Source organism: Hylobates moloch, unplaced genomic scaffold, assembly GCF_009828535.3.
Source record: "Hylobates moloch isolate HMO894 unplaced genomic scaffold, HMol_V3 SCAFFOLD_10, whole genome shotgun sequence".
NCBI classification, from domain to species: domain Eukaryota; kingdom Metazoa; phylum Chordata; class Mammalia; order Primates; family Hylobatidae; genus Hylobates; species Hylobates moloch.
Genome location: NW_026652285.1, coordinates 100,065,574 through 100,088,311, shown reverse-complemented (window position 1 = coordinate 100,088,311; position 22,738 = coordinate 100,065,574). Strand labels below are relative to the sequence as shown.

At 53.0% G+C, this 22,738-nt stretch overlaps 1 protein-coding gene across 12 annotated transcripts; it reads left to right on the top strand.

Annotated features, from left to right (window-relative positions):
- The first annotated feature begins 930 nt into the window (after positions 1–930).
- Positions 931–22,447, top strand: ST6GALNAC6 (ST6 N-acetylgalactosaminide alpha-2,6-sialyltransferase 6). 12 transcript variants are annotated; one of them, XM_032165211.2, is made up of 8 exons: positions 931–1,758; positions 2,392–2,487; positions 9,598–9,652; positions 11,281–11,371; positions 12,919–13,098; positions 16,569–16,975; positions 21,296–21,403; positions 22,106–22,447. In XM_032165211.2, the coding sequence occupies exons 3-8, from the start codon at positions 9,627–9,629 to the stop codon at positions 22,416–22,418; spliced, it is 1,125 nt and encodes a 374-aa protein (XP_032021102.1). In that variant the 5' UTR covers positions 931–1,758; positions 2,392–2,487; positions 9,598–9,626; the 3' UTR covers positions 22,419–22,447. The 12 variants fall into 12 exon arrangements, with proteins under 12 accessions (XP_032021102.1, XP_032021105.1, XP_058301099.1 ...); XM_058445115.1 differs by having other exon boundaries at positions 937–1,758; positions 22,102–22,447; XM_058445114.1 differs by lacking the exons at positions 931–1,758; positions 2,392–2,487 and adding exons at positions 7,978–8,122; positions 10,007–10,091.
- The last annotated feature ends 291 nt before the right edge of the window (positions 22,448–22,738 follow it).

Genomic DNA, 22,738 nt, shown 5'->3' with positions numbered 1-22,738 from the left:
CCACCTCCCGGGTTCAAGCAATTCTCATGCCTCAGCTTCCCAAGTAGCTGGTATTACAGGCGCATGCCACCACGCCCAGCTAATTTTTTGTATTTTTAGTAGAGACGGGGTTTCATCATGTTGGCCAGGCTGGTCTCGAACTCCTGACCTCAGGCGATCCACCCGCCTCAGCCTCCCAAAGTGCTGGAATTCCAGCCGTGATCCACCGAGCCCGGTTGCCTCAGAAGCTGTTGACTGGAATCCCTGAGGCCCCTACCTGGGCCCACATTGGCTGGGCTTCAGTTTCTTCCCCAACAACCTCCTGCTGGTGGCCCCAGCCCGGCCCCTTCCCCAGCAGGTCAGGGCTCCTCCGGGGGGCTGGTCCCTTCACTGCTCTGGCCCAGGAAACTGACCCCAAGTCAGAGGCTTCTTTGGGAACCCTGTTCTGTACCCAGTGAGAGAAGAGCCAGGGCTAGGAGGAAGCGACTCTGAGTGGGAGGGAAATTCCTCCACCCATATTGCTTCCCTGGTCCTGGGTCAAATGGCAAGTTAAATTAGCCATTAAATCTGGGGTTGGGCCTGGCACAGTGGGTGCTAAGGCGGGAGTGTTGCTTGAGACCAGGAATTTGAGACCAGCCTGGGCAACATGACAAAACCAGTCTCTCCAAAAAAAAGTGGGCCAGGTGCGGTGGCTCACGCCTGTAATCCCAGCACTTTGGGAGGCCGAGGTGGGCAGATCACTTGAGGTCAGAAGTTCAACACCAGTGTGGCCAACATGGTGAAATCCCGTCTCTACTAAAAATACAAAAAATTAGCAGGATGTGGCGGTGGGTGCCTATAGTCCCAGCTACTCGGTAGGCTGAGGCAGGAGAATCACTTGAACCCAGGAGGTGGAGGTTGCTGTGAGCTGAGATCGTGCCACTGCACTCCAGCCTGGGCGACAGAGTGAGACTCTATCTCAAAAAAAAAGAAAGAAAGTGGGTTTGGTTTCCCTGCAAAACAGGAAGGCAGAGGGCAGCCCTGGGTGGCTGCTGTGAGGGAGTCTAGCCTGGCTCCGGCCTTACTTTCCTCACCTGTAAAGTGAGAAAAAAAGACCCACCAGTGGAACCTTGCCATCCTCAGAGGAGGGCTGGTGCTAGCCAGTTTTACTGATGAGCTGAGGCCACTCAGCTGAAGCCGGACAACTGTGGAGCGCCTGGGCCAGGATGCAATACCAGGTCTGAGAGCTGAGCCCAAGGACCTCAGCCCTGCACCCCTGGGCTGGAGAGAACCCACAAGCATCACCCCTCCCAGGCATCACTACTTCATCTGGGGACTGGAAGACTCAGAGGACTGGGCCAGGGCCTCGGGCTGTCAGCTGGGATGCAGCCCTGGGGTTCTAGCTGCCAGCTCCAGGGATCAGAGCCCTATGCTAATGCTCTGCTGTTGCCAACTTTAAATTCTTAGGGTTTTTTTGTTTGTTTGTTTTTTTGCAAGAGGACTTGCATTTTCATTTTGCACTGGATCCCAGGAATTATGTAGCCAGTAGTCCCGGGGGCTCTGGGTGACCCGGCGCACTCTCCCTCCCGCCCTTGGCTTTCACAAAGTGGGCTGAGAACTGGCACTTGGTTCACAGCACCACTTTTGTGCCTGGTCTCCTCCTGCCCAGTGCCGGGTGTACCCAGAAGTTTCTGCAGGAATGGGAGGGGGGAGGAGAGCCCTGAGCTGGCGAAGCAAGGAGCAGGCTGACAGCGGAGCCACAGCACAGAGCGAGGAGCTCTCAACAGGTGTCAGGCAGAGGTAAGGGTGGGATGGAGTCTGGTAGGTGGAGGTGGAGGGGGTTTCTGGGCTCAGAGGGAGGGCCCTGGAGTCAAGGCCTGACTTCTTTCTGGCCCCACTTTCTGCTGTTGTGGTCCTGGCAGGTTAGTGCCCCTCTCTGGGCCTGTTTTGTCATTTGTAAAAGGTTAAAATGGTCCCCACCACACGGATTCAGACAGTGGACTGTCCCCGTGGCTTAGGACATAACAGGCACTTGACATGTGGAGCCAGCATTTTTTCATGGGGTTCATCTGCCCTCGGCTGGCCCTGCCCTTCCTTGGTGGTGACAGATGGCAGGAAGCCCCTGCCCCATCAGTTGTCTCCCTACTACCTGCCTCACCCTGGGTGTCCAAGGCCCAGGGTCCGCTGGTTCTGATGGGATTTGAACTCCACTCCCTCCTGGGAGGCTGCCTCCTCTTCCTTCTCTATCCCCTGGGAAAAGGCTGACCCAGCCCTTGGGCCCAGGACACAGAGGCTCCTCTAACCTGGCCCTGCCCTCGGGTGGGGTATTTACTGCTGGGTTGGCCCAAATCGTGTGTCTTTCTGGGGGTGGTAACCTGGCAGGAGTGATGCGCCAGTCACTTCCTCCAGGCAGATGGAGATGATCCTTGACAGGTCTGGTGGCTGGCTCGTGGTCTGCTGAAGGCTGCCTTGACCAGGAAACCGAAGACTCTCCGCTTTTGCCACAGCAGTTCCTGCAGCTTCCTTGAGGTGAGCCCAGGGCAGGAGCCTCCCCGCAGCCCCAGGGATCGCCTGACTCTGCAGCCACTCTTTGGGCCTCTGTTTTCCTGTTCATACCCTGGTTCCTTTGCCCCTCAGCAGACTGGCTGAAGACCTACCCTACTTCCTCCAAGCCCAGAGGGGAAGCCAGGTAAAGCCTCACAGCGCGGAGGTGTCCTAAGGGGCCTTTTCCTTAGAAGGGCCATGGAGCCAGGCCCAGAGCTCACGCTCACAGTTCACACACCTTCACCTTGTAAGGAACAAAATGAAACAAAAAACCTCACACACCATGGTGAGAACCGGAACACCTGGCTTTGGGGGACTGGTGGGCCCCAGCGTCTAGACTCATTTAGGCCTGTCTGCCCTCTCCAGCCTCTGTGGGGGAAGAGGCAGTACTTCCTCGTTCCAGACCCTCTGGCTGGGAGTCCAGGTCTTGGGCTGTGGAGCAGCCCCTGTGTGCAGGCCCCCACCTGCCCGCCACTCTCACAGGCCTCTCCTCTCCAGAAGCCCCTCCCCTAGACAAAAGCCCAGAGGGAGACAGGCCGGAGTCCCCAGGCCTGGCTCGCAGCCTGGCTCTGCCCAGGACCCGCTGCAGAGTCGGGCAAGTTCTATTCTCTCTCTGGCCGTTGATCTTGATTTCTTTGAATTGGGAGCTGGGGCAGGTGAGGGGATCTCTTAGAGCTCTTTCCAGAATACCATGGAAGGGAAAAATCCTAACAGCTCAAAGAAGTTTGCTAAGGATCAGGAAGCCGGGGATACACGGGCCTCTCCTACCCGTGTAGGAGGCAGGAAGGGTCAAAGCAGAGGCCAGCTCTCCCAGACTGTGGGGGAAGGGCTGGGTGGGAGGCCCACGAGGACTGGCCACAGCCACCATGCAGGAACGTCCTGGTGTGGCCTGGCCTGGCTCTCACAGGCCCAAGGCTTCCGTGTAGAATATGTCTGTGGTTATTAAACAGACAGGCCTAGTGGAAACAACCCTGCCACCTGCGTGTTCTCTGAGCCTCAGTTTCTTCGTCTGGAAAGTGGGTTAACCGCAGTGCCCAACTCATAGGCCACCATAAGGATTCAATGAGGTGTGTTTGCAAAGGGCTGGCACAGAGTAAGCTGCTCTGTTTCTCATCCTTGTTATTACTGTTATTGAGATGGTTGCTGTCGTTCTTGGGGCCCAAGAAGGGAAACTAGCCCTGAAGCAAATCCTGCTGGAGTGAGCCTGGACCCAGAGACATGGCAGGCCGGACGGGCAGATCCAGGTCCAGACGCCGTCCAGGAGCAGGGCCAAAGCACCCTCTCACTTCTGGGTGTTTGATTCGGGTCACTGGCCTGGGTTAGTGAGAAGGGCTGGGGACAGGATGTTTCCTTCCCTGGTGCAGCCCCCAACCCCCTGGGTGGCCTTGGGCTAGAGGCTCTGAGTCCTCAGAAGTCAAGTTCATCAGGCTTCCTGCCTGACCGCCCTGCCCCCACTCCGTGGTTTTCCATCCTGTCGCTTGTAGGGCGGGGTCGGCGACCTAGGAGGGCCATGGGTGGAGCTTGGTCTGAGGCTCAGGAAGCGGATGGAGGTGGGCACCAGGGACAGGAAGCCTCCAATCCACCCTTGCAGGCCACCCCCTCCCTGCCTGGTGGGCAGTGCCTTTATGGCCTAAAGTCTGGACCCTGGGGGACTGCTGACTTTGTTTTAATTGGAAACAAAGTGATACTAACTTCCCATATAAGTACAGTGCAAACAACCTAGAAGTTTATAAAGGGCAAAGTGAAGGTAGCACCCAACAGTCCTGCCCCACCTTCACTTTAATAGGGAATCAACTGCTGGTAGTCCTTATGGGTCTCTCCAGACACTTTATGTGTGCACTTACAAATATTATGCATAGTTATATATTTTTAAAAGGCAAGCAAAGGCTGGGTACGGTGGCTCATGCCTGTAATCCCAGCACTTTGGGAGGACGAGGGGGGCGGATCACGAGTTCAGGAGATGGAGACCATCCTGGCTAACACAGTGAAACCCCATCTCTACTAAAAATACAAAAAATTAGCCAGGTGTGGTGGTGGGCACCTGTTGTCCCAGCTACTTGGGAGGCTAGGGCAGAAGAATGGCATGAACCCGGGAGGCAGAGCTTGCAGTGAGCCGAGATCGTGCCACTGCACTCCAGCCTAGGCAACAGAATGAGACCCCATCTCCAAAAAAAAAAAAGCAAGCAAAAAAATTATGCTATATATTGCAGTTTGTTTTTAGAAATTAAAAAATACATTTTTAAATATATAAAAATATTGTGTAGGCTGGGTGCAGTGACTCATGCCTGTAATCCTGGCACTTTGGGAGGCCAAGGTGGGTGGATCATTTGAGGTCAGGAGTTTGAGACCAGCCTGACCAACATGGTGAAACCTCGTCTCTACTAAAAATACAAAATTAGCCGGGTGTGGTGGCACACATCTGTAGTCCCAGCTACTCAGGAGGCTGCAGCAGGAGAATCACTTGAACCCAGGAGGCAGAGGTTGCAGTGAGACGAGATCGCGCCATTGCACTCCAGCCTGGGCAACAAGAGCGAAACTCTGTCTCAAAATAATAATAATAATAATAATAATAATAATGTGGCCATTATCTTAAAATTTTTGGAAAAATACAGTTAAACCAAAAAAAAAAGCAGCCCCAGATCCCATCATTCCAGAAATAACCACTATTAACACTAAACACTGGCCGGTCACAGTGGCTCACACCTGTAATCCCAGCACTTTGGAAGACTGAGGCAGGCGGATCACCTAGGTCAAGAGTTCAAGACCAGCTTGGCCAACCTGGCAAAACCCCATCTCTACTAAAAATACAAAAAAATTAGCTGGGCGTGGTGGCCTGCGCCTGTAGTCCCAGCTACTCAGCAGGCTGAGGCAGGAGAATCGCTTGAACCCAGGAGGCAGAGGTTGCAGTGAGCCGAGATTGAGCCATTGCACTGCAGCCTGGGTGACAGAGCGAGACTTTATCTCAATAAAAAACAAAAAACCAAAAACACTAATCACTATGATAGGCAAAAGTCATTTCCTTATTTTTTTTTTGCATCTTTTAAAATATTGTGATACGGTGTCATATTTGAAAGTGATAAAGCATAAAAATATCATGAACCTCTTGAACTCAGTCCCCACTTAAAGACCAGTTACTGTAACTTGTATACCTCTTTGATTCCTCCCCCATTGTTCTTGACTTTTGCTTTATTTATTTATTTATTTATTTATTTATTTTCGAGATGGAGCCTCGCTCTGTCGCCAGGCTGGAGTGCAGTAGCGCGATCTCGGTCACTGCAACCTCCACCTCCTAGGTTCCAGGGATTCTCCTGCCTCAACCTTCGGGGTAGCTAGGACTACAGGCATGCACCACCACACCTGGCTAATTTTGTATTTTTTTAGTAGAGACGGGGCTTCACCATGTTGGTCTGGCTGGTCTCAAACTCCTGACCTCAGGTGATCCGCCTGCCTTGGCCTCCCAAAGTGCTGGGATTACAGGCATGAGCCACCGCACCCGGCCTATTTTTATTTTAATTTAATTTATTTTATTTTTTTGAGACGGAGTCTCTCTCTGTTGCCCAGGCTGGAGTGCAGTGGCACGATCTCGGCTCACTGCAACCTCTGCCTCCCACCTCCCGGGTTCAAGCGATTCTCCTGCCTCAGCCTTCCAAGTAGCTGGGATTAAGTAGCATGCTCCAAGTAGGCATGTGCCACCACGCCCGGCTAATTTATTTGTATTTTTAGTAGAGACAGGGTTTCACCATGTTAGCCAGGCTGATCTGAACTCCTGACCTCAAGTGATCCGCCTGCCTCGGCCTCCCAAAATGCTGGGATTACAGGCGTGAGCCACCGTGCCCGGCCCCTGTTGTGTAGTTTTTACTTATCTTCCCAGACCTCTTTTTCACTCCTTGTGTCTCTAAGATTCATCCATGTAATTGTAGATCATTCATTTTACCCTGTTACATATTATTCCACAGTGTGAACCTTCCATTGTATAAAACAATTCCATCCTCTTGTTGATGGATATTTGGGGTTTTTCCCCATAGCGATGCTGCTATGAACCTCCTTGGGCACATCTGCAAGAATTTCTCCAGGGCATGTTTACTCAGCTGTGGAATGCAAATGTTTACAACTTTGTTTCCGAGACAGTTCTTTTTTTTTTTTTTGACAGGGAGTTTAGCCCTTGTTGGCCAGGCTGGAGGCTGGAGTGCAGTGGCATGATCTCAGCTCACTGCAATCTCTGCCTCCTGGGTTCAAGCGATTCTCCTGCCTCAGCCTCCCAAGTCGGTGGGATTACACGTGCCCGCCACAACGCCTTGCTAATTTGTGTATTTTTAGTAGAGACTGGAGGCGGGGTGGGGTGGGGGGTTTGGGGGAGGTGGTTTCACCATGTGGGCCAGGCTGGTCTCTAACTCGTGACCTCAGGTAATCCACCCACCTCAGCCTCCCAAAGTGCTGGGATTACAGCCACTGGGCCTGGCTGGGCAGTTCTTTAACTTGCTTTCTTCACGTAAATATCCTGTAAATATCCTGGCCATCCTTTCCTGCCAAGGCATACTGACCTGCATCCTTTTTTTTTTTTTTTTTTTTTTTTGGAGACGTTGTTTCGCTCTTGTTGCCCAGGCTGGGGTGCAATGGTGTGATCTCGGCTCACCGCAACCTCTGCCTCCCAGGTTCAAGCGATTCTCCTGCCTCAGCCTCCCGAGTAGCTGGGATTACAGGCATGCGCCACCACGCCAGGCTAATTTTGTATCTTTAGTAGAGACAGGGTTTCTCCATGTTGGCCAGGCTGGTCTCAAACTCCTGACCTCAGGTGATGCACCTGCCTCGACCTCCCAAAGTGTTGAGATTACAGGCGTGAGCCACCACGCCTGGCCCGCATCCTTCATTTTAACAGCCTCCTCGTGCACTTCGGCAGGCTGTGCCTTAACTTAAGCAGTCCCCTAGCAATGGCTACTTAAGTTATTTTTCCCTATCACGTAGAGTGATGTCATGGATGTCCTGGTAATTACAAGAAGGAACATCTTAAGTTTTCCCAGCTCTGTGAAGTTGTCCTTCTCCCTATTTTCCAGAGGCAGGGAGAAGGGAAGTTATGCGCTAGGGCTGCGCAGCTGGCGAATGGCAGAGCGGAACTTGAATCTGAGGGTGAACCCTGAGTTTGCCCAGGTGACTACAGGGTGCAAGGCAGGGAGCTGGAGGCCCTCTGTGGGGAACCCAGGGAGAAACTCCACTGAGTCCAAGCACAGCGTGCTCCGGAACTCAGTTTCCCCATCCAGGGTCATGGTGGCAATAAAGAGAGCTAGAAGTGGGCCTGGTCCACACTGCAGGGGGCCGAAAGGCTGTTGTATTTTGGCGGTCACCCCGGGCTGCCCAGTGGGGTGACCGAGGCGCTCACGCGGCGGCGGCACCCGGGTCCGCTTCCCCTTTCCCTTCCCCGCCCGCACCGCCCGTGGGCGGAGCCACCCGAGGCTCCGCCCACCTCCCAGGCCCGGGCCGGGTCGTGCCGGCGGCGCTAGGACCCGGCGGGCCGCGGGTGCGGCGAGGCCTGGGCGGCCTGAGGAGCGCGGACCCCGGCGCTCGGCTCCCGGCGCCATGTGAGGGGGCTCGGGGGCCGCGGGGGGCCGGGCGCTCCCCGCAGGAGGTGAGCAGGCGCCGCGCGGGAGCGGGCCGCGGGGGCGGGGGCGGGGGCGCCGGGAGAGGAGATTGCTAGTCGCCGGGGATGGGGATGGATGCGGGTCCTCCGGTGGCACCCCTAGACCCCTTCCCCCTTGGTAGCCGCGCCCCGAGGTTCCGGTCCTCGCGCCCAGGGGCTGTCGCGGGGTCCGCTGGGCCTCTTGCCGCCGACTACCCCATCAGCGGTCCTGCCTCTCTTTTCTTCCCAGCTGGGGTTAGGGCTCCGGACCCCCGGAGTGCAAGAGTTGGGGAGGGGGTTGACGCGAGGCGCGCGCTGGGTGAGCCCCCCACCAGGTGGACGCACGGGCTCAGCGTCCCGCATCGTTTCGGATTTAGGAGCCCCCCTCCCCCTTCTCCCTGGAGCCCTCCTCCCACGCGGGCTCGTGGGGGCGTCCCGATCTGCGGGAGGACTCCCGGGGCTGGAAGAAGGAAAGCCCCCAAACAGAGGGCAGGGTGTGGCCCCCACCCTCGGCTCCTGCTCAGCTCGCCTGCACGTCCAGCCTTGGGCTGAGTCCATGCTCCTGGCCCAGCGCTCGGGGCTGCCGCCTCCCCAGCCTGAACAAGCCGCTCCCCAACAGGCCGGCACCCCCAGACCCCCGCCCCGGTGCTGGTGCCGAACCACGTCCTGGGCACACACTCCGTGGCCTCTGACCCGTTCCAGCCGAGAGGGATCCTCCAGGGAGACGAAGTCAGCCTCAGCCCTGGGCTGCTCCCTGTAAACGAGCCTGTAAACAAGGCTCTCAAGCCGGCTCTGGGCGGCCCCGCAAGGCGCTTTGCCTCTCTGAACCTCAGTCTCCTTATCTGTGAAATGGGCAACAAGAGCTCCTACCATGCATTGCCAGGATTCAGTGCGTGGGTGATGCTTAGAACGTATTCCCACACATTCCTTGAGATTCCGGGAAAGTCGCCGCACTGGGGTCAGGGGAGGAGTGTTTCACTGACACACTGGAGAGGCGGGCCTTGAACAGTGATTAATCACAAGACTGACAGCTGTTGGCATTGTGGGAGCACTTTCTTTTCCTTCTTTATTTTATTTTATTTATTTATTTTTGTTTTTGTTTTTGAATGGAGTCTCGCTCTGTCGCCAGGCTGGAGTGCAGTGGTACCATCTCGGTTCACTGCAACCTCCGCCTCCCGGGTTCAAGCGATTCTCCTGCCTCAGCCTCCGGAGTATCTGGGACTACAGGCGCACGCCACCACGCCCAGCTAATTTTTGTATTTTTGGGAGAGACGGGGTTTCACTATGTTGGCCAGGATGGTCTCGATCTCTTCACCTCGTGATCTGCCCACCTCGGCCTCCCAAAGTGCTGGGATTACAGGCGTGAGCCACCGCGCCCGGCCAATGTGGGAGCACTTTCAAGCCCCGCGTGTCCCTTGCCACATCTGCTTGAATCCTTCCAACAACCCCTTGAGTTACCGACTCTTATTGTTCCCATTTCACAGATGAGGAAACTGAGGCTCAGAGAGGTCACATGGCTTGCTCGAGGCCCCCCAGCCAGTAAGTGGTGAAACCGGGATTCGCACTGGCAGCTGACATGCTGTACTGACTATGGCCTTCTCAGAGCAGGATTGTGACGGGGCGGACCAGGGGGATGGTGGTCCTGGCTGAGGGCACAGCTCGGGCAAAGGTGGGAAAGTGGGGGGCGGGCAGGGGGCATCCGCAGGAAAGAGTGGCCACGCGTAGTAAGATAGAGGCGGCTGGACCCCTGGGTGCCTTGAATGCTAAGGTCTCAGGGCCGATGGGGCCACCCCAGGATTCTGGACTCCTGTCTTTTGCTCTAATGGTCTGTGAGGGCAAGAACAAGCCGCTCCTTGCTTCTGATGAGGCCCCGTTTTCTGCTCTGTACCGCAGGGCCTGGACTAGATGGGAGTCCGGCCTTCCCAGACTGGCTGTGAGGGGCCGCCGCTGGAGAAACCCGAAGCTGAGCTCGGGATGAGTGGGGCTCCCACGGGGACGGGGCGGGTTGGGGGGGGCGGGGCCATGATCTAACCAATCAGGAGCGAGGTGTGTGTGCCAAGCCTCCTCTGGCCCAAGGTTCTCTGGCTCTTCCTGGTGGCCGTGTAGGAGTAAACAGCGGCTAGGTCAAAGGGCTCAGATAATGACAGGAACTGAGAGGCCCCTGGAGGAGGGGACGGAGCTGAGGAGGGCCCCCTAAGCCCCAGTTTCTTCCCTCTGTACTCCTGCCCGCCCTGCCCCCTGGCCTGTCTGCTGGAGGTAGGCTGGACACAGTACATTTTCGCTTTCACAGGTGGGGAACTCTGGAAAGGAGCTGGGTTTTGGTGGTGGGAGAGGAAGCGATTGGGGTGTGCGGAGCAGAGCTGGGCCGGCCTCCTCACTGCCGGGTCTTCCAGAGGCCCCCACCAGCCACCTCCTGAGACTGTGATTACAGCCATTTGACAGATGAGGAGTCAGTCCTGGCAGAGACTGCCGAGCCTGGACTAGAACCGAGCCTCTCAGACTTGAATCTGTGCCCTTAGCCCCCGAGAGATCCTACTTGTTAATGCATTAGTTCATTCAGCGATATTCCTGAATCTCCGTGGCTGTGGAGGCACGGGGAAACTGAGTGAGGACCTGGGTGGGCTGTAGCCCGCAGGCAGCTCTTAGCCTGGGGGGACGGGAGGACCTAGGGGAGTTCCTGGTCCATGCCAGGCTTGGAGGATGAGTGGGAGTCAGGAGGCCATAGAAGGGAGGGCGTTCCAGGCCAACCTGAGAGGGAGCCAGAGCAGAGGAGTTTGGGGGCCTACAAGCGGTGTTGTTTTATTCTGACACCACAGGGACCCAAGGCAGGGTTTAGAGCAGGGTGTGAATGGGGTTCCTACTGCGTGGAGGTCAGGTCCTCCAGCAGGGGAGCCAGCTTTGGCCCTGCCAGCTGCCTTGGTGTGGGAAGGCCCCTGCTTAGGGAGGAGAATGGGCAGGGCTCTGCTGCCATCAGGCTGTGTGACCTCAGGCAGATTCCTGGCCTTTCTGGCCCTCAGTGTCTCCGTCTGCAAAAGGGTTATAGTCCTGAGCCTTAAAGTTCTGGGTGCATAGAAGAACTAGTGCGGGGCAGAGAAGGTGTAGCCTTTGGCTTGCTGGACCCAGAGGAGGACACCAAAGCCATAATAACCCTTTCTGGTGGCTTGCAGGTGTGAACCCACATCCCTGCCCCCAGGGCCACCTGCAGGACGCCGATACCTACCCCTCAGCAGACGCCGGAGAGAAATGAGTAGCAACAAAGTAAGTCTCCCTTCATTTCTTAACCCCATTGAGCCTCTCACTTCCCTCCATGGAATGGGTTCCTTTGGACCTGTCTCAGACCCCAGCCACCACGAGTCTCTTCTTTCCCTCAAGAAGCCGCCCATGCCTGGGAGGCCCAGGTTTAAGCCCTGCTTTGGCCACTGATCTTCTGAGTGGCTTAGGGCAAGCTCCTGCCTGTTCCCGGGCCCAGGGTCAGCTCTGCCTTTCCAGGCCTGACAGTCTGTCTGTGATGGTCAAGGACTAGCTGAGGTGACTGTGGAGTGCTGTGCAGGAGAGAGGGGTGGGCAGGTGGAGGTGAGCAGGAAATGGGGCGAGGGTGCACTGATCAGAGTCAAAGGTGATACAGCCCGAGCATGACCCTGAGAATGTCAGGATTCCCCATCGTTCTTTCATTCATTCATGCTTTCCCAAACACTTACTACATGACTGGCCCTGCATGCCCCTTCCCTAGGATCCACTGCAGCCTTGGTGGAGCCTGAGGTTTGGAAATGGGATGGGGTGGTTGTATTAATTTGAGTTTAATCAGGAGAAAGAAACTACACAGTGATTAAACAGGAAAAGTTTAATGCAAAAAATTATTGACTATAATAGGACACTAGAGTAACAAGGGATTGGAATTCTGAGGAATACAGGAATAGCAGATATTAATATAAGGAGCACCCCTGCCCCCATAAAGGCTGAGATCCAGGCCTTGCTGAAGAAGGCCCAGCTATGGCCCACTGGATGGCTCCAGTACAGAACTGGCCTGGGGAGGGGAAGCCGCCAGCCTCCGGGTGCTGCAGGTGGTTGAGTGCACTGTAGGAGCTGGACTTTGGAGAAGCTGTGATCACAGCAGGAGCCAGAGGCAATATGCCTGACTTGCTGGCCCTGCTGGCCTCTGGGCAGTGGGTAAGATGCCCTTACTGGAGAGGCCGTGTGCACTGAATGAGCCTCCCTAGCAAGCCTACCAGAACCAAGAAGCAAATGCTTTTCCTCCTGCAGTGTCTGTCCAGCGCCCTCTACTCACAAAGTTTAATATGCAGCTGACAAGGGAAAATATTTAAAGGGCCCAGATCCATTTCCACAGAGCAGACAAAAAGGATACATTTGGAGCTAGAGGCAATACACTGGAGAGTTACTGTTGGGGGAAGACCTAGACCCCCTCACTCAAGATGTCCCACCTGTCTCTAGACATCCTCTTAGCAACAGCTGTAGGGAATCCTGACATATTCCAACCAGTCCAGCAAACCCTCCCGGAGAACCTTCCATGTTCCAGGCCCTGTCCTGGGATCTAGGATACAGTGGGGAGCAAGGCTGACCTAGTTCCAGAGCTCACGGTCTAATTGGAGGGATGGGAGTTTGAATGCAGTATGATCAGTGTTGTGATGGGGGGACTGAGGCGGCTGAAGGAGGCCTTCCTGGAGGAAGTAGTGCCTGAACTGGTCTGCAACAAAAAGCAGGAGTTAACCAGGCATGGTAGGTGGCAAGGAGGTGGGGCGCTGAGCCTGCCCGGCAGCTGGGCCCTCACTGACCTCTCCTCTCTCCAGGAGCAGCGGTCAGCAGTGTTCGTGATCCTCTTTGCCCTCATCACCATCCTCATCCTCTACAGCTCCAACAGTGCCAATGAGGTCTTCCATTACGGCTCCCTGCGGGGCCGTAGCCGCCGACCTGTCAACCTCAAGAAGTGGAGCATCACCGACGGCTATGTCCCCATTCTCGGCAACAAGGTAGCGCTGCTGCTTTGGGGAGCTCCCTGGGAGCTCCTCCCCACTGCCCAGCATCACCACTCCTTCTACCTCTTCTTTCCTAAAGGAAAGGTGGACCCTGGGAGTCAAGGCCCTGCCTCTGGTGATTTTAGCTCCCTGCTTGCTGTGTGACCTTGGATAAGTGCACTGCCCCTGTCTGGGCCTCAGTTCTCTCCAAGTCCCCACGCTTATTGCTAATATCCTACCATCTCCTGAATCGGAATCCTTTTGAAAATGTGTTTCTGTTTTCACTGCTCTCTGTCTCTGCTGGGGAGCCCACACAGGCTTGGGAGCAGAACACTGGGACATTTGACTACACAAAAGCAGTAATAATACCGGCTGCCCTTTATCAAGTGCCTGTGTGTGCCAGGCACTTTGATCACCAGTAATCCTCAGACAAGCCCTGTGAGGGCAGCATTATTATCTTCCTTGGTGAGACGGAGTAACCAAGGCTCAGAGAGGTGAAGTCACGTGTCTGAGGCCACACAGTGAGGGAAGGAAGAAGATGGTATTTTCCTACCGCCTGCTAAGATGCAGCTGCACAGAGAGGCCAAAGTCATTCCTGGGGACTTCTGTTGGCCTTGGGTAGCCATGAAATTCAGGTCGTATTTCTGGGGTTCACCCTGTAGTACCTCTTTCTCCTTCCTCACTGACCCTCCTATATTTTCTTCAGGGCCTTTGCATGCAGAGTGTAGAGCCCGGGCTCTGGACACACCCGCACTAGGAAAGGGCACATTAGCAGGTGTCTGGAGACAGGTTAACAGCTGAGTGAGTCTTTCTGTACCCTAAGAACCCTTGAAAGTGGAATAAAAATGGGACAGCTTGAGTGTGGGTGATGTGGAAAGGAGAGACAGAGCCTGGCTTGCAGTGCTTCCAGCATCACAGGGGAAGCCAGAAAAACTAGCACTCAGAAAAGTGGGAGCGCCAGTCGAGGTACGTGGGATGTGTTGCTGGATCTTGGAGTAAGGGCCCAGGGAAGGCTGCCTTGGGGGAGGTGGCATTTGAGCTTAGCCTTAAAGGGTGAATGGGAATTCCATGGGCAAAAAATAGACCCCAGAGAGCATGTGGTTCCAACCCATTCATTTCAGCCATGGAGAAACAAGCCCAGAGTGGCTTTCATACCTTCCTTAATAACAAGGTGGTTCTTGTTTCTGGGTGCTGTGGAAATGTCATGGGTGCTTTTTGGAAGATGTCCTCTTTGGAGAGCTGGGGATCTGTGGTCACATAGGCTTTGTGACCTTCTGTTCTCCCACTTGTTGACTCTGCCCCAACTGAATGGCCTTCTTTTGGTTTTCAACGTACCACCTTTATTTCCACATTGGAGCCTTTGTGCTGGCTGTTTCTCCTGCCTTGAATATGTTTCCCTAGGTGGTCCTTCTTCATCCTTCACATCTCAGCTCAGAGAGGCATCTCTGTTACAGCCCGACAGCTTCTTCTTGCCTGCTGCCCAGAAAAAGCCAATATACTGAGACTGCGGGTGTTACAGCAAAGAAAGAGTTTAACAATCGCAGGGCCAGCCAAATGAGGAGACGAGGGATATTTCTCAAATCTGCCTCCCCCGGAATTTGGAAGCCAGGGTTTTTAAAGGACAGTTTGGCAGGCAGGAGGACTAGAGAATGGTTGGGGATGAAATCATAGGGGTGTTGAAACTGTCTTCACCTGCCAAGTCAGTTCCTGGGTGGGGGTCATGGGTCACTGGTCTGGTTGGCATCCGTTGATCTACCAGATTGCAAGGTCTGAAAAATATCTCAAACACTCAGGTTTTACAATAACGATGTTATCTATGTTAAATACAATGATGATGTTACCTATATTTTAAAAAGCAAACTAAGAAACAATGACTGGTTATAATTCAACTATAGCTACATCTTAGCAGAAAAGCAAGCTAAGAGATAATGACTGGTTATAGTTTATGCCTACAGCTTGACAGAAAGGTGTGCGGGGGGTGAGATAATCAATTATTAGTGACCACCTTCTATCGAACTGACCATATGCAGGCAATCATTCATCCAGGAAGAGGAGGACAAAGGAAAAGGAAAATAAGTAAAAGAAATGATTTTACTACACCTGTATCCTAGCAGAGTCCAGGCCTCTGTCTCAGTTGTTACCTTGTGGCCTTTTATTAACTTTACAAAGGCAGTTTTAGTCCCCAAACAAGGTGGAGTTCAGTTTTGGGAAGGGGCTGTTATCATCTTTGCTTCAGAGTGAAACTATAAAGTAAATTCCTCTCATAGTTAGCTTAGCCTATGTACAGGAATGAGCAAGGGTGGTTAGATTGTGAGGTCAGAAACAGGATGGAGTCAGTTATGTTAGATTCCTCTCACAAATTAGATTCTTTTTTTTTTTTTTTTTTGAGACGGAGTTTCGCTCTTGCTGCCCAGGCTGGAGTGCAATGGCGTGATCTCGGCTTACCACAACCTCTGCCTCCCGGGTTCAAGCGATTCTCCTGCTTCAGCCTCCCGAGTAACTGGGATTACAGGCATGCGCCACCACACCTTGCTAATTTTGTATTTTTCATAGAGACGGGGTTTCTCCATGTTGGTCAGGCTGGTCTCGAACTCCAGAGCTCAGGTGACCCGCCCACCTCAGCCTCCCAAAGTGCTGGGATTACAGACGTGAGCCACTGCACCTGGACTTCCAGGCCACTGCTCCTAAAGTGCCCTGGCTGCAGTTGCTCTTTGGTCACTTGCCCCTGTTTCCCCTCCCTTCCCCTCCCCTCCCTCTCCCCTCCTCTCTGTCCCCTCCCCCTCTCTTCTCCCCCTCCCCCCTTCTCCCTCTCCTCTCCTTTCCTTTCCTTTTTCCCCTTTCCTTTCCTTTTTCTTTTCTTTCTTCTTTCCTTTCCTTGTTTCTTTTCTTTTTTCTTCTTACCTTTCTTTCTTTCGACAGAGTCTTGCTCTGTCACCTAGGCTTGAATGCAGTGGCACGATCTAGGTTCACTGCAACCTCTGCCTCCAGATTCAAGCAATTCTTGTGCCTCAGTCTTCCGAGTAGCTGTGATTACAGGCACGAGCCACCACGCCCGGCTAATTTTTGTATTTTTTGGTAGAGATGGGATTTCACCATATTGGCCAGGCTGGTCTCGAACTTCTGACCTCAGGTGATCCGCCTGCCTCGGCCTCCCAAAGTGCTGGGATTACAGGCATAAGCTACCATGCCTAGCCATTTGCCACTATTTTCTTTTTTTTTCCTGGCATGTATTATGTGCATTCTTATCTGTCTTCCCACCTGTTTCTTGAAGGCAGAAGCCCGGTCTGTTTTGCTCCTTGCTCTGCCCCAGGACTTGGCCATTAACCAGCTTGCTATCAATGTGTGTTGAATGTTGAATGAATGGGCTCAGTTTCCCTGTCTTTAAAATGGGCATAATAATTTCTGGGTCCTGGAGGCCTGGATGTATGGAGCACAGGGACCAGCACAGAGTGGCCATGATAATGTTGACTTTCCTTATCCCCCAGACGCTGCCCTCTCGGTGCCACCAGTGTGTGATTGTCAGCAGCTCCAGCCACCTGCTGGGCACCAAGCTGGGCCCTGAGATCGAGCGGGCTGAGTGTACAATCCGCATGAATGATGCACCCACCACTGGCTACTCAGCTGATGTGGGCAACAAGACCACCTACCGCGTCGTGGCCCATTCCAGTGTGTTCCGCGTGCTGAGGAGGCCCCAGGAGTTCGTCAACCGGACCCCTGAAACCGTGTTCATCTTCTGGGGGCCCCCGAGCAAGATGCAGAAGCCCCAGGGCAGCCTCGTACGTGTGATCCAGCGGGCGGGCCTGGCGTTCCCCAACATGGAAGCATATGCCGTCTCTCCCGGCCGCATGCGGCAATTTGACGACCTCTTCCGGGGTGAGACGGGCAAGGACAGGTACCAGCCTCCCGCCTGCCCCCCTCTGGCCAGCCCTGTGCTCCTTCTCAGCATGCCCCGTCCAGAGGGCCTGTTGCTCTCAGCATGCACTGCTCTGAGGGGTAGTCAAGTCCTGCCATCCTCTGGTTGGGCCTCCTAGGAGAGTTGTCTTCATGTCCAGCTGTTCACATGGGTCCCTTCCAGCATGCTCTGCATGGCCTGGTTTGTCCAAGAGGGCTTTCTCCTGGCATACCTTGCTCTGAGGGCACAAGGGCTCCCACCCAGCATGCTCTGCTCTGAGGTTGCACAGTCACTCCTAGCATCTTTCTGAGAGAAGCTCCCCATAGTGTACCCAATGTAAAGTCTTGACTGTTCCCAGCATGTCTTGCCTTAAGCACACAGTTGCTCCTGGCATGCTCTGCTCCAGGGATGCCTCACTCCCAGCATGCCCTGCTGTGACTAATCTCCCTAGGAAAGCCAGGCCAGTGCTGCCCAATAGAAATCGATGTGAGCCACATATGTAATTTATTTTCATAGTAATCACATTTTAAAATTAGTGAATAGCTGTGTGCGGTGGCTTGTACCTGTAGCCCTAGCTACTCAGGAGGCTGAGGCAGGAGGATCACTTGAGCCCGGGAGGTCGAGGCTGCAGTGAGCCATGATGGTGCCACTGCACTCCAGCCTGGGTGACAGAATGAGACAACATCTTACATCTCTTTAAGAAAAAAAGTAGTAAAAGCAACTTTAGTATATTTTTAACCCAATATGTTCAACATATAGCTCCTGTACATATTTTGTTAGATTTATACCTACATATTTTAAAAATTTTGGAGCTATTTTATAAATGGTATTAATATTTTTTTGTTTGCAATTGTTAATTGCTGATATATAGAAATGGCATATAGAAATTGATTTTTGTGGCTGGGCACGGTAGCTCATGCCTGTAATCCCAGTACTATGGGAGGCCGAAGTGGACGGATCACGAGGTCAGGAGTTTGAGACCAGCCTGGCCAACATAGTGAAACCCCGTCTCTAGTAAAGATACAAAAAATTAGCTGGGCGTGGTGGTGCGTGCCTATAATCCCGGCTACTCGGGAGGATGAGGCAAGAGAATTGCTTGAACCCAGGAGGTGGAGGTTTCAGTGAGCTGACATCCTGCCATTGCACTCCAGCCTGGGCAACAAGGCGAGACTCCATCTCAAGAAAAAAAAAAAAAAAAAAGAAAAAAAAGAGAAATTGATTTTTATATGTTGATCCGGTATCCTGTAACCTTGCTAAACTCACATATTGGTTCTAGGAGATTTTTTTTTTTTTTTTTTGAGGCGGAGTCTTGCTCTATCGCCCAGGCTGGAGTGCAGTGGCATGATCTTGGCTCACTGCACCTCCACCTTCTGGGTTCAAGTGATTCTTCTGCTGCCTCAGCCTCCCAAGTAGCTGGGACCACAGGCTTGCGCCACCACGCCTAGCTAATTTATGTATTTTTGGTAGAGACAGGGTTTCACCGTGTTGGCCAGGCTGGTCTCAAACTCCTGACCTCAGGCGATCCACCTGCCTTGGCCTCCCAAAGTGCTGGGATTACAGGCATGAGCCAGTATTCAGTCTTTCATCATTGAATGTGATGTTAGCTGTAGGTTTTTTGTAGCTACCCTTTATCAGGCTGAGGAAGTTCCCTTCTCTTACTAGTTTGCTGAGAATTTTTATTATTACAGAATATTGAATTTTATGAAATGTTTTTCTGCAGCAATTTATATGATCATGTGGTTTTTCTTAAGACTATTACTATGGTGGATTATATTGACTTTTGTTTTTATTTTTGTTTTATTTGAGACAGGATCTCCCTCTGAGGCCCAGGCTGGAATGCAGTGGCATGATCATGGCTCACTGCAGCCTCCACCTCTCAGGCTCAAGTGATCCTCCCACGTCAGCCTCCCTAGTAGCTGGGAGTACAGGCATGCAACACCATGCCTGGCTAATTTTTGTATTTTTAGTAGTGACGGGGTTTTGCTGTGTTGCTCAGGCTAAGAGTTTTGAATATTGAATCAGCTCTGCACTTCTGGAATAAACATCACTTCTTTGGGATGTATGTATTTATTTTTTTTTTTATTTTTTTTTTTTTTTTTTTTGAGACAAAGTCTCATTCTGTGGCCCAGGCTGGAGTGCAGTGGTGCGATCTCAGCTCACTGTAACCTCCGCCTCCTGGGTTCAAGCGATTCTCCTGCCTCAGCCTCCCAAGTAGCTGGGACTGCAGGTGCGTGCCACCATGCCTGGCTAATTTTTGTATTTTTTTAGTAGAGACAGGATTTCACTATGTTGGCCAGGCTTGTCTCGAACTCCTGACCTCAGGTGATCCACCTACCTCGGCATCCCAAAATGCTGGGATTACAGGCGGGAGCCACTACGCCTGGCCAAGGGATGTATTTATATATATACAAAAATATTAGCAAATCATATCCATCAGAGATTTTTGTGTTCGTGTTCATGAGAGGTATTGGTCTGTAGGTTTTTTTGGTGCTGTCTTTGCTTGGTTTTGGTATCAGGGTCATGCTGGCCTCAGAAAATGAATTGGGAAATGTTCCTTCTTCTATTTTCTGGAAGAGACTGTGTAGAATTGTGCTTATTTCTCTTTAAGTGTTTGGTAGAATTTGCCAGTGACAGTATCTTGGCCCGGAGAGTTCTTCTTCAGAAGATTTTAAACTGTAAACTCAATTTCTGTATTAGTTATAGGATATTCTGGTTATCTATTTCATCTTGAGTAAGTTATGGTATTTATGGGTTTTAGGGAATTGGCTCATTCTGTCTAAGTTGTCAAATGTCTGTATGTGGTTGTGGAATTTTCTTATTATCCTTTTAATGTCTATAGGGTCTATGGTGGTGATTTTCTCTCTTTTATTCCGATATTGGTGATTTCTGTCCTCTCTCTTTTTCTTTGTCAATTTTGCCAGAGGATTTTGTTTTTGTTTTTGAGATAAAGTCTCACTCTGTCACCCAGGCTGGAGTGCAGTGGCATGATCACAGATCACTGCAGCCTCAACCTTCTAGGCTCAAGCAATCCTCCCACCTCAGCCTCCCAGGTAGCTAAGACCACAGGCACGTGCCACCACACCTGGCTAATTTTATATACATATAAATTTTTTTTTTTTTTTTAAACAGAGTCTTGCTCTGTCGCCCAGGCTAGAGTGCAATGGCGCGATCTCGGCTCACTGCAACCTCTGCCTCCCAGGTTCAAGCAATTCTCCTGCCTCAGCCTCCTGAGTAGCTGGGATTACAGGCGCACGCCACCATGCCTTGCTAATTTTGTATTTTTGGTAGAGACAGGGTTTCACCATGTTGGTCAGGCCGGTCTCGAACTCCTGACCTTGTGATCCACCCGCCTTGGCCTCCCAAAGTGCTGGGATTACAGGCGCCCAGCCTATTTTTTTTTCTTTTTTTTTTTGAGAAGGAGTCTCACTCTGTTGCCCAGGCTAGAGTGTAGTGGTGCGATCTCGGCTCACTGCAACCTCCACCTCCTGGGTTCAAGCAATTCTCCTGCCTCAGTCTCCCATGTAGCTGGGACTACAGGCATGTGCCACCATGCCTGGCTAATTTTTGTATTTTTAGTAGAGACAGGGTTTCGCCATGTTGGCCAGGCTGGTCTCGAATTCCTGACCTCAGGTGATCCACCCACCTCGGCCTCCCAAAGTGCTTGGATTACAGGCATGAGCCACCGCACCTGGCTAAGTTTTAATTTTTTGTAGAGATGAGGTCTCACTATGTTCCCCAGGCTGGTCTTGAAGTCCTGGGATTACAGGTATGAGCCTCCACACCTGGCCTCCCTTCCCTTTTCCATACTAAGAAAACGCAGTGTGTATTTACACGTACAGCCCATCTCAATCACACATGGTTGGTGGCCACTGTAGTGTGAGCACAGCTCTTGGTTCTGGGCTACTCCTTCAGGCCTTGCTCTGAACTGCAGTCACTCCAGCATGAACTTATCTGATTAGTCTCCCCTTAGGAGTTTGCTTCTAGCATGGGCACAACTGTTTTTAGCATGCTCTATGATCATAGTCACTCAGCCTGCCCAACTGTGACCCAGCTCCCCAGGAGACAGTTCATTTCTAGCATGCCCTGTTCCCGTTCTTCCCCTCAAAGGAGCTCCCTCCACACCCCTCACCTCTGCCTGGACAGCCCTCTGCCACATGCCATGCTCCCACAGCGAGGCTGGACTTGGGGTAACCAAAGTGGGAGTGGGGCCCCGATGAGTGGATGGGAGGAGTTCCAGGTAACTCCAGGTGGGTGACCCTGGGTCACCTGCTCCCATCTCTCCCTGCATGCGCCCTCATTATGACCCCTCTCCATCCCCAGGGAGAAGTCTCATTCGTGGTTGAGCACAGGCTGGTTTACCATGGTGATCGCCGTGGAGTTGTGTGACCACGTGCATGTCTATGGCATGGTCCCCCCCAACTACTGCAGGTGAGCCCTCCTTGCCAGCGCCCTCCCAGGACAACACCCAGGCACTGGCGGCAGGATGGAGCTCTGGGGGCTGGAAACCTTGGCTGAAGGTGCCTTTGAGGGCCTCTGCTTCATTGTTTTCAAACTGTTCTTCAGAGATCTAGGCTTCTTCTCCTTCCCCAGGGGCCTCCACTCCAAGCTCAGCCAGAGTTTATTTATTAATAATAACTATCAGTAGTAGCATTATATGAAAAGCCCACTAGGGGACAGCTATACTTTACTGAATACTGACCAGGTACCAAGCATGGGCACATGTAGTCTCTCACTTACTCCTCACGCAACCTTACGGGATAAGAACTGTTACTCTTCCCATTTATTAAATGAGAAAAATTGAGGAGTATGTTTTATGAGTAGCCAGAGGTCCTCCAAACAGCAGGAAGAGGGGCCAGGCTCCAGTGCCCACAGCCCTCACCACTGCTCCACACTGCCGCCCTCTTGGGGAAAGGAAAAAGTGCCACTGGATTTAAAAAAAAAAAAAAAAAAGTTTGGTGGTTACAAACCTAGTCTACCCTGCACCCATTTTATGGATGGGGAAACCGAGGCCCCAGGAGGCGTGGGGAGTTCTCCTACTGAGGTCCTATGGTAAGCGAGGGGCTGAAAGGGCAAGGACCCTGCCAGCGCCCACCCTGCCCTGATGACGCCCGTCTGCTCTGTCCCAGCCAGCGGCCCCGCCTTCAGCGCATGCCCTACCACTACTACGAGCCCAAGGGGCCGGACGAATGTGTCACCTACATCCAGAATGAGCACAGTCGCAAGGGCAACCACCATCGCTTCATCACTGAGAAAAGGGTCTTCTCGTCGTGGGCCCAGCTGTATGGCATCACCTTCTCCCACCCCTCCTGGACCTAGGCCACCCAGCCTGTGGGACCTCAGGAGGGTCAGAGGAGAAGCAGCCTCCGCCCAGCCGCTGGGCCAGGGACCATCTTGTGGCCAATCAAGGCTCGCTGGAGTGTCTCCCAGCCAATCAGGGCCTTGAGGAGGATGTATCCTCCAGCCAATCAGGGCCTGGGGAATCTGTTGGCCAATCAGGGATTTGGGAGCCTATGTGGTTAATCAGGGGTGTCTTTCTTGTGCAGTCAGGGTCTGCGCACAGTCAATCAGGGTAGAGGGGTATTTCTGAGTCAGTCTGAGGCTAAGGACATGTCCTTTCCCATGAGGCCTTGGTTCAGAGCCCCAGGAATGGACCCCCCAATCACTCCCCACTCTGCTGGGATAATGGGGTCCTGTCCCAAGGAGCTGGGAACTTGGTGTTGCCCCCTCAATTTCCAGCACCAGAAAGAGAGATTGTGTGGGGGT

Bases quoted from the DNA above. Each gene is read 5' to 3' on its own strand.
- ST6GALNAC6 (XM_032165211.2), top strand. From the start codon at position 9,627: ATGGCTTGCTCGAGGCCCCCCAGCCA. The intron at 16,976-21,295 runs GTACCAGCCTCC...CTCCATCCCCAG, and splicing joins GGTGAGACGGGCAAGGACAG to GGAGAAGTCTCATTCGTGGT. The intron at 21,404-22,105 runs GTGAGCCCTCCT...TGTCCCAGCCAG, and splicing joins GTCCCCCCCAACTACTGCAG to CGGCCCCGCCTTCAGCGCAT.